The sequence below is a fragment of the Cibotium barometz genome, chromosome 34 (assembly GCF_041138505.1).
Source record: "Cibotium barometz isolate CiBa-2024 chromosome 34, ASM4113850v1, whole genome shotgun sequence".
In the NCBI taxonomy this organism is placed as follows: Eukaryota; Viridiplantae; Streptophyta; class Polypodiopsida; order Cyatheales; family Cibotiaceae; genus Cibotium; species Cibotium barometz.
Genome location: NC_141079.1, coordinates 18803948 through 18819894, shown reverse-complemented (window position 1 = coordinate 18819894; position 15947 = coordinate 18803948). Strand labels below are relative to the sequence as shown.

General features: G+C 41.8%; 1 protein-coding gene across 2 annotated transcripts; it reads right to left on the bottom strand.

Annotated features, from left to right (window-relative positions):
- Nucleotides 1–7386: 7386 nt before the first annotated feature.
- Nucleotides 7387–12158, bottom strand: LOC147618751 (uncharacterized). Of its 2 annotated transcripts, none has more exons than XM_086773796.1 (5): nt 11849–12158; nt 11689–11738; nt 8893–11578; nt 8657–8801; nt 7387–8577 (listed from the first exon to the last, which is right to left on the bottom strand). In XM_086773796.1, the coding sequence occupies exons 1-5, from the start codon at nt 11966–11968 to the stop codon at nt 8000–8002; spliced, it is 3579 nt and encodes a 1192-aa protein (XP_086629922.1). In that variant the 5' UTR covers nt 11969–12158; the 3' UTR covers nt 7387–7999. The 2 variants fall into 2 exon arrangements, with proteins under 2 accessions (XP_086629922.1, XP_086629921.1); XM_086773795.1 differs by having other exon boundaries at nt 8893–11592; nt 11849–12095.
- Between the last annotated feature and the right edge of the window lie 3789 nt (nt 12159–15947).

Genomic DNA, 15947 nt, shown 5'->3' with positions numbered 1-15947 from the left:
CCAGCATTGTTGGCTTCGTTGTGCATGTTAAGGAAATCCTACCCTAACGGTGTCGTTGGGAAGTTTCCTGTCTGCCGTGCTCGAGCATGGCTCAAGAGCTACACCGTAGCCACTCGTCACCGCCCGTCGTCTTCTCGCACTTGTTGTCACACTGAGGCGGTTGCTCTAATCTAACGGGTGATGCAAGCTCTCTCGAGCGAAGATCATGTAGCATCTCCATCATCGGAAGAGCATCACATTGGTTAGCCTAATCATGAGAGAGAGAGAGAGAGAGAGAGAGAGAGAGAGAGAGAGAGAGAGAGAGAGAGAGAGAGAGAGAGAGAAAGTGATTAGCACTAATCACTTCCAAACCCTAACCCTAAGCACACCACACATGCTAGATTAGAGTTGTAAGAGAGAGGGAGAGAGAGAGAACACTCCACTTCTATTGCACAAATGGGAGAATGAGTTACAAACAAGAGAAATTGGCTTTTATAGTTCCAAGCCTCTTCCCACGAGGCTGCTCGACAGTAAGTGACCTAGGGTGCCCAAAACATAGCTACAAGGCTTTTCTCTATGGTTTGGCCAACTGACCAAGATCCTCTTGTCTATACCGTGCTTATGTTTGTCGCACAGCTAGACTGATGGATCCAACGAATTCTATCCCCCATTTCTCAAAAGGTTGTTGTGCACAATGATCAAAACTAAACGCATTTTGTGTTGTCCATGGGGAATATTAAAGTGTTGACATTCGTCATAGTATTTGACGAATTCCATGGCATCACCAAACATGGTTGGCCACTATACCCCATCTTGTAAGATCTTTCTTGTTGTTACTTTGCCTACAAAATATCCACCGGTGATTGTACTATGAGCCTCTTCTAAAATGGTCAAGAACTCATCCTCCCTGATACTCCATCTCAACACATGATCTTTCCTAGCTTATACAATTGACCAGCTATTAACTGATAAGGTGCAACTAACTTAATAAGTCGTTGCATCCTATCTGGTACCAAATCTAATTTGAATAGAGAAACATCTAGTAGTTCATCAATCAACACCAGTGGGAAAATTCTCCATTAGGTATTCTTGACATATGGTCTACTAGTACATGTTGCTAGTACATGCTATGAACCTTTCCTTACTATGATGATAAAGTCGAACTCCATTAATAGAAACAACTAGCGAGAAGTTCATCTAGTCATACAAGGTTTGATAATAAGATAAAATAAAGCCTAATGATCCACAAAGACGATGAACTTATTAGCCAACATGTATGTACTTTTTCAGTACATACAACATAGCTAGTCCTTTTCTCTCGATTGTGGTATAATTTATCTCAGCTTCATTGAGCTATCAACTCACAAAAAGCAAATTAGGTAATCCAATTCATGCTCCCTTGGCTATGCCAGAATCCACCCAATTGTGAAGTTTGATGTATCAATATGCACATGGAACATGAGATTCCAATTTTGTGGTCTCAATATAGGCACGCTGGTGGCTAATGAATTCTTCAATTCATCATACACCTACTGACACTCCTTAGTCCATTCAAAGACAATAAAAATCTTATACAATGGCCTTGGTGATATTAGCATAGAACACAATGAACCTCCGGTAGCCTACATGTCCCATAAACCGTTGTACTTCCTCGTAGTAGTGGGTGGTGGCAACTCTAGTATGAGTTTTGCCTTACTATCATCTATGGAAATCCCAATTTTTGACACTATATGCCCCAATATCACTCCATGATTCACCCAAATTTGGCATTTCAAAGGGTTTAAGGATATACGATACAATTAACACCTTTCAAATACCTTCTTCAAGCGAGCTAGATGTTCCAACCATTGTGGGGTCATCAACAAACACCTCGAACCATTTCTGTAGGTAATCCTTGAATGCTATTCTCATTAATCTCTAAAAGGTTGTGGGAGAATTGGTCAATCCAAATGGCATGACCTTATATGCAAAGGTTCCCCATGTGGTAGTGAAAGCAGTTTTATGTTAGTTCTCTAGTGCAATGGGTATCCTAAGAATACATCCTTTTGCACCCACCACTCTTTCCAAAACATTTTTCGTGTATGGCAATGGTTAGTGATCCCCACAGATTATTGCATTCACCTTCTTCAAGTTGACACACATGCGAAGCTTCTCGTTTTTCTTGGGTACAATCACAATTGGTGATAACCAATCCGTGTGCTCAATTTTATAAATGAAATCTATAGCAATGAGTTTATTAATTTATGATACCCAATCCGTGTGCTCAATTTCATAAATGAAATCTATAGTAACCAATGAGTTTATCAATTTCCTCCTTTACAGTTGCTGTGAGTATTTCAGATTCATTTGGTAGGGATGCTGCTTGACTGGCCTTGACCTTCCATGATAGGGATGGTTGTTGTACCACTTCTGATGGAACTCCCTTCATATCTTTATAGCTCCAAGCAAAGCATTCCTTTAACTCTTTTAAAAGAGTTATCAATTCCTCTTCCTCCTATAGGGCTAGGTTTGTGGCAATGAAGACCGTTTTTGGGTCCTCACCAACTCTAAAATATCTACCTCTTTTACCTCCCCAGGTCCATCATATGAGGTCCCTGTTTAATCACCCTTTGAAAATTGTGCCCGTATAGGTTTACTTATCTTTTATCAACATCAAAGGATTTGAAACTTGAAACTTTTCGTAAATTCGAATCCACATCATTCTCCTCCTTTCTTGCCAAAGCTCTTTTTGATTCTCATTCTACATCAACCAAAGCTTTGCTTTGTTTCCTTCTTTACTGATCTTGTGAGCTTAGGAGAGCCTTGGCTCACTTTTGGCCCTTGTGGTGTTTGTAACATTGCCCGGCTTCACTCACCTCCCCAATTCTTAGGGAATTTCTCATGAATTTTAGTGGCTTCGACGTATCTTAGCCATGGGTCCTCATCTAAGAATATCACTTTGGTAATGTTTTTTCTTCAACCGTTTTTAGAATTTCAACCTTGCAATTAAAATCAAGGTTTCTTTCCCATCTCACTAGATAAAAACTTACTCTTCTGAAGAGCTCCCCCCTAACTAGTTCATCACTAAGGGTCTCATCATGCATATTGTGGTGATTGTCATCTCACCTTTCTCATCAGGTTGTTCCACAAACTTTGCTCCAGTATTTCCCATGACGTTTTCGTGCCTAATATATGTATCCAATTCTCACAAAAATTATCATTCAGAAGACATTCAGAAGACATTCAGAAGAGGAGCATACAAGATGTTCTCTTCCTATGAGACGGTTTTAGTGGTTTATGGGTTGCACATAGTTGCACCACCGAGGTGGTTCTATCTCTATAGTTTTTGAGTCATTTCCAAAAAAAAAACCCATCCATGGGATGCATCTTCCAAGTTTGCAGGTCTATTCTCAGGATTTGTGAATCCTTCTGTAGGTAAATAATATCTATGGGCCCAATTGTGTACTACTTAGCACTTCTCATAAAAGGTCTTTCAAGAATCACACCATACGAATCTACATGTCCCGTAAAATTCATGACCGCAAACATACTTGCAAAAAGAGAAGACTTTCATCTTCAAGTTTTGTAGAACTCCCATAGGTAGCGAGACACAGTACTATTAGCCATTTTTACAATCAGGTTCGTTCGCTCTAAGGCTACTTTTTCCCATTTCCCCCAACATTTCTTTGTGACGTAGAGCTTAATAACTCTTGTGCACTATTAGAAGTATGGCATTCCCATTTGATTACCTGGAATTCGGATGAGTTCGGGTTAGTCATCCCTTCCTCTAACCATGTCTACATTCTCTTCATATAGCAAAGGTACTTCCTCATTGGTTGGTGGATTGGCCTCATTCTACCTTCCATCCAATCTCTTAAATCAGTTCCACAGTCAAAGATTTCCTCTCAACCATGTTCTAGGTGGCATCTGTAGAAAGAAACGTTGTTAACCTGGTCACATCTATGGGTGCTCGAGTTTGACCAACATCATTATTGTATGATTCTGAAATATAATTTTCAATCATAAAGAGGATATTCTCCTCCTTCACCAAACATCCTTGAGAATAGATTGCTCCTTCCTTATTTCGAGTCGATATCACCCTCACTGTGTTCTAAAACAATCTTTGGAGCTTTTCGATCTCTTTATGAGCATTTGGGTATTCACCCACTCCCTTTGGTGTCTGTGCTTCTTCAACTGGTTCGATTTTCTTTCATGTGACTTCTTCTTTTTTATTAGCACATTTTCTTAGCTTAACTTTGTGTGGATGTGACTTCTTCTTTTTTGTTAGCACATTTTCTTAGCTTAACTTTGTGTGGATGTGGATTTGACCGTTCCCTCGTCCAAACCCCACTGTAGAGTCTCCTCGTCTCCCACCTTCTTTGATCTTCTTCCCCTTCTTGTTGTATGCATAGAAGGTTTAGCTCAAGTGGTTCTCCCTTGACTTCTGGGGTTTTTAGCACTTCTGCACGAGTTATCACATTAAGTGGTGTTATCACCACCGTTGATTGCACCCTAAGTATTCAAAGTCATGTGGTTGGATTTATGGTTGTTGAAGACTCTCTAGTGCCTTTATAAGGATAGTCCTTAATTAGATGGTCAATTCTGCACCTTACACAACTCAATCCTAGGTGTGTGTTGACTTGTGTAGTTTGTGGACTTGTTGCATTAGTCTTATGAGGACACTCAGCCTAGATCCTTGGCAATGGTAACACTATAGTGGGGCTCTCTTTGTTGTGGCATTAATCTCCCAGCCCTTCCATTGCACTTCCATTGCATTGTAGCTTAGAACATTGGCATTGGCGTACTCCCTTGCATTAGAAAATACTATGGAGGTACCTCCCAATTGTCATCTATCTCTTCCATGGTTAGTTGGTTGAGGCTCCCGTGCATATTCTCCTTCCTCTAATGCCTCTTCAATGATCATTTAATTAAATGAGATTATGCAAGGTGCTAGTGGTTGTGGAGGTAGGACAGGTGATGGAATAAGTACTTTGCGTACTCTATACATTCCCCTCATTTGGTTTTTCACGTTTGGCAAACTTGCCCCTGGTGTGCAAGCCCTTGCAGGTGGTGCAAGTATTTCTATGTAGAATGTTAGAAAATATGTGATCTGATCCTTAGTGATACCTTAGAGTGTCTTGTTCTAAGGTTAGAAGGCTCATTTACTAGAGTAACTGAGTGTAGGTCTAGTAGATACTTTCCTATGATTGAGGCATCACCTTTTAGGTGAGTTTGGTGAGAAATCTAAGGGAGGTGGAGAGAATCATGGGTTCCAGGCACCCCCTTCTCCTGAGCCTATATAAATAGGGTGTAATACTCACTCTCTAGTGCTAAGTAGAGAGCTAAGTGGAGAGTGTAATGCCCATGCTTTGTGTACTTGCATAGTGTGATCAATATACTAAGTGGTCCTTTGTGGACATACTCTCCTCTTTGCATTTTCATTAGAATGTGTTTATGTGATGCTTTATCGTGACCTTGAGTATATTCTATTGCTCATTGGTTACATATCATTCTTATCTAAGTGATGGCATGTGTTGCTCTAGTGGTGTGAGTTTTCTTATGAGATAATCATTTCCATTGTGTGAACTATTCAATCATTCTCAAGCTTAAGCTCACACCATGTCTTTTAACATGGTATCAGAGCTCCTTTCCATGGGAGTGTTATCCTTCATGTGTTGATAAGATAGATCTTAGTGATTATGGGTGTATGTGTGATTTGCTCACAAGCATTCTCTCTTATCATTAAGTAGTACTTTTGGTGAGAGACTCATTATTCCATTTGTTGCATTTGGGGTTGATTCATCACTTTATTGGGTGGCACATTGAGTGTAGAAGAAGGTGTCAAATATGTCCACACGTGTGTGTAAGTCTCTATGTGATCACAACATTCTATGTGAATCTTGCTTTATGCAAAACCCTAATTATTACCTTCTTCTCATTGCGTTAGTGTGGGTGGCACACACTAGTTTAAGGAGGATTACCAGAATTCGAGCGAGGTGGTGGTTCGAGCGAGGACTTTTGTTGACTTTCACAAACAAAGTGCAAGTTATTTATGTTCCAAATAGAGGTATCTCTCATTCATTTTTGGAGAAGAGCATATGTACATGAATTTTTTTGAATATGAAAAATCCATAGAAATATGGGAGCAACGATCTCTTAAGAACATATATCCAATATCAAGAGTATAATTTGTGGTGATTGCATCTATATGTTATTAAAAATTACATTGTAGTTATATCCCCAGTTAAAACTTATTTATTGAAAACATCTCTAAATATAGCCCTCTCTACTTTATTTATGGTTGATGTTTTGTTCGCGTTATTTTTAATGTCAAGAACTTCAAGGATTAAAATTTTAGCAATTACTTTTCCTTCATTCAAACAACAATAGTCTCTTAAAGATTGAAAAACCAAAACCACTTGAGCATCTATATCATTGTCAATATGTACAAATCAATTCATTATTTTCATGTCATTTCTGTTCCAAATATAGTTATTTGCTTTCATTAATGTAAAATCCAAAAGTCCACATGATTTTATTGAATACAAAGAAAGCCATACACATTTAGAATCAAGGGTTCTTAGACCATTACCCAACATCAAAATAGCAAAATTGTAACAAGGGTAGCATTGATGCTTCTATACATTCCCAAAATTACATTGAAGATTTATCATAACATATATAAGAGTTTCTCAAATTCTTCTCCCAAAAAAAGCTAATGCATCCTCATACCTATTCCAAATACATAAGGTTGGTCCAAAATGGTCCCATGCAGTCTCAAAATTCAACCAAGTGGCCGGCCAATACTTGGCTGGTTTCTATGAGAAGTTAGTGCTTGGAACAATTCCACCTTTGTAAGAGCTGATTCGTGTATAAACTCGTGCACTTTATCACTCAATCCCAAAACACCGATGAAGATAAAGTAGATGTGTTTGCATGGAATATACACAAAAGTAAATTCATAAAAGATATGTAGTGAGTCTCATGTATATTTTGATCCTTGCCACTCAAAGATGAGACCCATTGGGTACTAGTTTATATCAATGGCAACCTCAATGGGTTCCGATGGCAAATCCACCATTAATGAGATGTAATAAATCTATCATGCTTAGAAAGAAGGGTATGGTTGCTAGAGGAGTAGCTCAACATATAACGTACATGTAGTTGACATTCTCCTCTCTCTCTCTCTCTCTCTCTCTCTCTCTCTCTCATGTTGTGCCCATTACTACTAGATAGAGTTTCATTTACACACTTAGTTAGATCTCACAGATCATGATTTTGCATTGTTGGTTGGATCCCAAGGGCCATATTTGGCCTCTATAGACGTTAATATCATTATCATCTCTCTCTCTCTCTCTCTCTCTCTCTCTCTCTCTCTCTCTTCTTCTTATTCTAAGCTTATGAGACAAAGAAAATACAAGGGTAAACTAAAAAAAAAGAGGATGAACTAGTTATCTATTAAGTCATATATAAAAAAGAATACTTTGAGGTAAGTTTGATGGACAAGTAAATTCATAAAAGACATGTAGTGAGTCCCATGTATATTTTGATCCTTGCCACTCAAAGATGAGACCCATTGGGTACTAGTTTATAGCAATGGCAACCTCAATGGGTTCCGATGGCAAATCCACTGTTAATGAGATGTAGTAAATCTATCATGCTTGCAAAGAAGGGTATATAGTCAAAATGAGCTAAGATGCAGTTTAGAAGTATCTAGAGGCGTCACTGTGCCTAGTACAAAATATGGATCCTTGTGCATGTACAAAGGAAGGAGGTTTATAGTAATAGGGCCTTTACACATTATCCAAATGGGAGTGTGAATCTCAGAGATAGACGATGAGAATCCTTGTCCACGAGGTTGGGCGCCCAAAAATTTCATTGGCGGGGGGCCATTCTATGTGGACCTCTGCTTAATTAAAACATCAATTTGCATGGTAGAATGGTCCTGGAGCCCTTTACTCCTCCCTCGTCCATCAGCGTGGGCGAGGGAAGTGTGATTTTGTCCAAAAATTTCATGGGCGGGGGAAAGTGTGTAAACCCCTTACTCTACACTAGAGATTGGCAGCAAAAACTCCGAATGAACTTCCAGAAGGAGGTCTTGGAAGATTGACTCTTCCAGAGCGAGGAAAATGTGGGTAGTGGGCGCCGCGCAGCACGTCCAGCCGGCGTCCTTGCTCTGCTCCAAGTCCCTGTGAAGCAGTGAGTAAAGCCGGTCCCGTTTGGACTTATATTTCTCGGCGGCGGGGGGTACCACTAGGCGGTGCAAGTCCCTCCACACTGCCCGCATCAGCCCCCGCCCACTTCCGCACGTGCCCATGCCGTTGAATTTGCCGGTCAGAATCTCATCCATGCAGTCGAAGATGAGCCTGCGTTGCTGCCCGTCGTTTTCTTCTACCGCAGGCTCGGAGTTTCTCCACGTCCGTTCCATCTCCAAGAAGACAGCGGGTTTGATTGCGCATCCCGACGCCATCCAGGCGCCTCGGACGGCATCCTCCTTGTCGGCCAACAAGCCCGCACGTTGTAAAATTGCTTTAACGTACTCAAACTGGCCGTTGAGCGGCGCCCCTGCCTTCAGGTCCTCCTCAGTCGCCATTAAGCCCAATTCGTGTGCGGCATATTCTGCCAATGAACGGAAGATAACTTTAAATAAAGGCATTGACAGTGGAGTAAGGTGGGAAAAGCACACAAATGAGCTCACGTGTTGCGTTTCTGTTTGTGGACGCCGGTGGCGACAAGTCGGCGCCGTCGTCGTAGCTAGTATCTAGGACGGAAATGGGGCTAAGAAGCTCCGGCGCTGCTGTACCGTTATTGGTTCTCGATAGCTCCGGCAGGTCTCCAGCGACCTACAGTCGATAAAATTATAAATCGAAATCAGCTCACTTCTCTAGGCAAGCAAAGGTTAAGTGCACTGGTTGGAAAGCAAGCAGCAGTCACCTTTGTGGTTGCAGCAGACAGGTTAAGTCGGCTGAAAGGGAAACCGCCACTTTCACGGCACCCATCTGCGCCGTCTTGAGTGGCGGAGTGGAGCGAATCGCGAGGCTGACAGCTCATCTCCGTCAAAGCCAGCCCAGTCTCTAGTGTACTGCATCCGTGTGGATGTGAAGAAGCCTGCACCTGGCCAGCCTGCACACATTCCAATGTCCCGGCAGCATTGTCCTGGGCGTCCAATAGCTGAGATTCGCCCTTTCTAATCTTCCTATGATTCTTGCCCGCCTTGTGCACGCCTGCTACTTTTGATGCTCCCACACCAGCTGTGGCAGCGAATGCCGAGAACTTGCTGATAGACTTTTTGATGTTCTCCAAGCTCCGTTTCTTTCGATTAGACAGGGCACTCACATACTGTGATTTTTTCTTGTCTGCACATGCGGCCTGAAGATGCTGATCGTAGCCTGTACCAAGCTTAGCTGCCGGCTGTTTGGCCGGACTTCCTTTTCTTGCAGGCGGAGAGGAGCACCGCAGGAATGGTATTGGAGGAGGTTCTTTAATGGGGACCTTTTCACTAGCCTTGCTATTATTTTGACACTTCGAGTTTGCCATTGGTGAGCGTGCAGCGCCCCCTGTCTGATCATGTGTAATCCTATCAGCCACCACCTTAGCATGCCTATGATTCGCCGCATTCCGTTGTCCAATGGACGTCCGGAAGAGGTTATTTGCAATTCCACTAGCCACAACCTTGGCTGCTGCGCCACCTTGCTTCGGCTGACTTGGGCTTGAGAGCGCATGATCAACATCTACATCTACTGCAGCTGAAAGTGTCGGAACATCAAACGGAAAATGTGTCTCCATTGACAATGTCCTTGTTTTGCAAGGCTTCATCACTACAATTGTACTCTCACCGCCTAGAAAGCCTGCGCCTGCACCACCAGTGGAAATGTTAAACTTGTCCGTTAAAAACTGAGACTCCGCCACCTGATCATCTCCTAAGATCATTCTGCTCTGCTTATGGTTTTTGTTCACGGAAGGCTTTTGAAGTGGATAATCCAACTTTTGTCCTCCGTCCGGTTCTGGTTTCTTTTGAATCTGAGAATGCAGCAGGCCCTTGAGTTGCATTGCTTCTATGATCTCCTTCAGGGTCTTACGCTCTGTCAAAGGGTTCTCCAGAGCGGCTACTTGCCTTAGTCTCCTTTGTATCTCATCTTGAAAGCCCTTGACAGATTGCCCTTCAAGACATGGCGAATCCTCCACTTTCTGCTCTGCATAATCTCTTTGATGCTGCTGAAGTACTGCATTAACTCCTGCTGCAATAGCTGCTCGCCTTCTTTCAAGCTTGGGAGAGGTGCTTGGCATGACCTCCAGGGCATGCTTTGATGCAGGCATGGGTCTGCTGGAATTTACATCTTGATAAGTTTTTGCTAGCTTCAGCTTGACTTCGCCTATCACTTTACGATCATGTTCTCTCAGAATAGGCCCTGCTTGTAAGGCCTCTGCGTTTGCAAGGGATTCAGTCCTTGCTAATTTTGGGACCACAGCTGCATCACAAACTCTTGTTTGCTCTTCCTTAGTGCCATCACAGCAATCAACTCTAGACTCTGCAAAGCGATCCCCTTGCGGAGGACATCTTAGCAAGTCTTTCAACAACCTTGGCTCAGTTGATGGCTTTTCTGGCTTGGCAACTCTTTCAGGCCTGGGAAGATCCTCCAGACCCATAAGGCGAGCAATCACATTAGAAGATGGACGGTGCCCACGAGCAGAAAAATTTCTTGGTGTCGTGGACGTATCTTTGGCGGAGATGAGATCTTCCTTTGTAGCTAATGCAGAGCGTAAAGACATACTTCTCTTCTGATGTTCTGGTGGAGAATTCATCTCACCGACATTGAGGCGAGATCGCATGGCCTCTCTAAGCTTCAATACTGACTTGGGAATCAGCTCCCTGCCATCAAGGGAAAGCCTGGCGGGGGTCTCTTGAATCTTTTGAGAAATGCGAAGAGCCTCAGTGTAATCAAAAGAGGAGGTTCTTGCTGCTTCGGTGCCGGAGTTGATAGGATTGCCTGGAAGATTACTAGGGCCTTGTGGGTGAGCCCTACTTGCATTCCAGTTGCTGGTACTCCTGTGGTCGCCGCTGTTGTCATCGAAGAGCCGTTGCGCCTCAAAACTATCGACAAAATCCTGGGTGGCTTGCTGAAGCTTGGCAAGAGCTCGAATGGACTCTTTCAGCTCCTGCAGGGGGTCCTTGCAGAGACCATCATCATCGTCATCAAGGGGGCCTTTGTAAACCCTATCAAAGCAAACATCCCTCCGGCGAGTCGAATCAGCTACACCACACACCTGCTCTCGCCCATGGCAACCATCAAAAGAAGCCCTTGGCTGGTCAAAGAGCATTTTCACCTGAGAGTGCCCATCTCTTATTTTTGGTCCCAGGTAAGGAGAGCCAGGCAATGACCTGCTGCTTGCACTGCTACAACAGTCCGGTGAAGCATCGAAGGACTTTCTGGGAGGCTCTCGTATCGTAGCAGTTGCTCTTGAGCTATCGAGAATGCTAGGCGAATTGTTTTTAGAGCGCTGTCGGGAAGCCTCCTTAGGTTGAACCTTCCCTTTGACGTTGGTAGAGGCCGGGGTTGATGAATCAGTGGGCTTGCTAGCTGCCGGACCACCTCTTTCTGAGCTCCTCCTCTGTGCAGAGCTGGCAATGGTATCCTAGAGAATATAAGTAATTTACATAGAAATTAGACGACCTAATTAGCACGGATTTGTGCAAAATTTTGGCAAATGAATTACATGGGAAAAAATTACCGTGCCATCTTTGCAATGATTCCTCGAAGACTTCGAGTGAGAGTGCGCGGCTGCAATTGCAGTAGCCAGACATTTCAATTGATTGTGTAATTTACAGTTTATGGTGGCTTTAAATCAAAACGTAAATGCATTTTCAGGGAATGTAAATGCAATGGTGCACCTGAGCTGGTGTTAGATGGGAGCTGGGCGCCCCGTCTGCGGAAGACACGAGGGTGCTGCTCAAACATTTGGAAGAGGGCGGCCATGCAGCCGAACTGCCTCTCCCAGCGGGCGGGGTCATCAGAGAGTGCGTGGAAAATATGAGGGGTCATGGCGGTTTGAAGGAGCCAATGCAAGAAAGAAAGAAAGAAAAGCGATGGGCGCCGAAAGCCAAGCTATGAATAGCCGCGCGCAAAAAGAGAGAGGTGAGCAGGCAGTAGGCAGCGGCGGAATGCCTATATACTCGCGGGCCCGCCAAGAGTTTGGACACAAAATGGAGCAGCTCAGCCCCAGTTCGGTGGTCACCGTGAGGGTGTGACCGCCGCGCAAGCGAAAGCGGCGCATTCTGCCAGCATGGCAGTTTGCAGAGGTGGGAGTCGACGTGTACGCTCATATTGAAGAAATCCGTGCCGAGTACGAAGCCCCGTGGTCCCGCACCGCAAGCACCGCCGGCTGCCACGTCTGCGCTACTGCTGTGCCTGGTCAGCTTGCTTCTATGCCAGGGAAAGGCAGCTAACTGAGCAAAGAAAGAAGGCCGAGTCACGCGCAGGCTGCAGCAGCTCGGTGCAGTGTCAGAAATTAACTTCTTTTTCTAACCAGTGAAAAAAAATAACCTTTTGAGCTCATTTATTTTAAAAAAAGGACACAGGGTGACTAAAATGTTAAAAATTTGAGTCTTTAAATTTAAATTCAAGAATCAAGGGTCGGCTAAATTACAACCGGTTTTTATTAATTTGAGCCCGTGAAAATTACGTTTTTTTCTGACACTGGCTCGGGGGTGATCCCAGTAATTATCTTTACGGGCCGGGGTCACCGGGCGACGAGTAGCGTCGCAGAGCGGCCAGTTTAGATCGCGGGATCTCGAAGGAGGTGGGCGCCATGCGTCCGTGCTGAATAGGAATTTATGCCGCAGAGAGAGAGAGAAAAAGCGGAGAAATTTATGCGACCAGGCGTTAGAGAGAGAGAGAGAGGAGTCGGCACGGCAGGACAACCCAACTACCCCCGAGAATGGGCAGGGGACTTGCGTGAAACAAAGAAAAGAAAAAAGAAAAGATGCGTCCGGCAGAAAAGGCTGACGGTGGCTGGCAACGAGGGACGCGTGAACCGCCGAGCAGAACGTCGCTGTCCTCCGTCACCAGGTCGTGGCTTACCACCTCCGACTGCGCTACACATTTAATAATCTTGTCTCACGGATTACATTAGAAATCATTTATTTATATCATGGTTTTGGGGTGCATGAAAATGTGACTCACCACACCTCCGCTCCCTCCTCCCCAAAGTTATCACACCATTGTCCTAGGCCACTCTCAGCCACATCGTCCCAAGCCACTCAAATGTAGTCCTATCTCTCTCTATATCTGCACCACCTCGAATCCACAGAGTAATCTTTGTAGCACGCACACATAGAAGGCACCATTCATTATATGTCTCTTCGCACGGTGGCTGGCTGGTCACCTAGATTATGCCGCACGCAAGTTACAACGATAACCCCCTTTAGGGTTTAGTGCGTGGGTGTCAATGCATTGCTTTTGCCCAATGTGTATTTTTCTCACAAACAAGTGGCTTCAACAGGAGTTACAAATTACAACGCTACCACATCTAGATTCTACATTCTCATGGACCATCCTCTTCTTCCCATGACGTGGGTAATTGCTGGTTTTTCCTTTCCAACCCATCAGCTTTTTAGCTTTCAATAACCTTTTTCCTCTTTCTAGTTGCTCCTTGGCATCCTTGTCAACAACTTGACATAAGACACTTTTTCCCGTGTGTAAGGATGAGAGTTCAACTTCCATCTCAAATGTTATCATCAACCATCCTTTAAACCCAAGCTAGGTGGGAGGTTGTGTGCAACCAACTTAACCTAAGCTAGGTGGGAGGTTGTGTGCAACCAGCTTTCATTGTGCTGATTCAAGGTGTTCCAGTCCATGATTTCCAATCGACTACGTAATATTTCCTAAAATGGGAACCATTTGAGATCATTAGAAGACTACATTAAAAAAACGAAGTTATTTTAAAACCTTAGGTGAATGCATGCATACTATGTTTTCAAAAACGCTTTCCAAATTCAAATCATGATTTTTTTGGTATTAAAAACAAATATTTCAAGCAACAACCCAAAAACAAGAATTTTAAATGTCAATGAGCACAAAACAAAGGAAGATTTATATAACTAGATCAAATTTTCATTGCATTAAAATTTTCTTTAAAAAACAATGATAGTAGTAACCAAAGTTAACCTCTTGGACTCTTTAGCTTGAATCCTTTACACTATTAGTTTCTCCCTCATCCTAATCTTGCCTCTAGAGATCTAGTCCAAAAATAATAATGTTAGATCAAAGATTAGCCTACCAATACACATGATCTTAACCCTAATTTATGACTCTAAAAGGTAATTTCTTTAAAAATATGTTGAGAAATATGGCCTCCTCCATATTCATGTTTAACAAAAGTTTCAAGGTCTAGTATCATAGGTTGGATTATTGTGAATTATATATACCTACTTTTCCATTACTATGATCTTCTTAAATGTAAGGTAATCTTTCTTTGTAACAAGCGTAAATGTGCTCTTTATATCACTAATTTTGTTATAAATTTCTATTCGGTTTTCTACTAATGGCATGGTTGATTTTTCTAGAAAATATTACTTTGAAGTCTTAGAAATTAATACTATAACATGGTTGAGTGGCTAGAAAATATTGTTTTAAAGTCCTAGTGCTTAGTTACATCTTACAATAGTGAGTTGCATGATTTTTTATATATCTTTTTTCTTTAGAAAAATAAGAAATTCTGAAGTACAAGTGTGCTTCAAAACACACACGCACACGCACGCTGCACACACACACACACACACGTGTATGTACATATATGAATATCATATACAAGACGGCCTAACACAATACTACTAGCAAGATACGAACTTGCAATCTCATGTTAGGAAACTTAATACCCTCACTAATAATCGGGCTACCACTTATTGGCAAGATATCTTTTTTCTTGTATTCATAAACAAGTACCAACTACTTACCAAGAGCTCATTACATTCATGCACACGTATATCTATATACATATAGATATTAACTTTTGGTACCTTTTTAAGATTTCAATGCAGCTCATTACAAAATGTCAATTTTTAAGAATATTTCATGGATAAACTTCTTTATAAAAAGTGCATACTCTAACTTACAAATCCTTTTTCATATCTAAAAGTACATACTCTAACTTACATGGATAAACTTCTTTATAAAAAGTGCATACTCTAACTTACAAATCCTTTTTCATATTTAAAAGTACATACTCTAACTAATAAATTATTTTTTATTTTTATACATTTTAAAATTTGTTATGACACATCAAAAAAATACTTTAGATTTAGATTAGATTTGAAATTTGCACCATATTTATGTGAATTACTACAATATATAAGTATTTTTTTCCTTTAAAAAATTAATGTAATATCTATAGGTGGTTCTTCTTCACCGAGAAGCTTAAAGCAAAACACATGCGTTATTTTAAAATGTAAGTTTATTGCACATGCATAGTTTTAACGTAGAGTAGTTTTCAATGTTAGAATATGATGCTTTTTTAAGTATGTATATAAGATTTTCAAAATTAGATGTTACTTTTATAACAAATATATTGAATATTATTTTTTTGAATAATGAATTTCAATAGGAAAAATGCATTAAGTTACATCAACGTTGAACTATCAAGATGAAAGTCATTTTAACTTTTGGAGAGTTGTTATAACCATTAAGGTTTGCATCATAGAACTGAGTGACACACATTGTCATGAAGGCTTATGTACCAACTTAGTTGAGACCCATACATTTGCAGACTAAGGTACAAAGAGATACACTTCTTCAAAGACATGGGAAAACCACCTCTTTAGTAGCCTCTAATAAAGGCTTTCACAACCTCATTGTCTAGCATGCCCAGAGTACATGTTTCCATGTGAGACATCTCTTTATTAGCATCTAATAAATGTTTCTCACCGTTGACATCTAGTGAGCGGGCCCATTTTATAAAAAAGAACAAAATATCCAATATCTATTTTTAAAAAG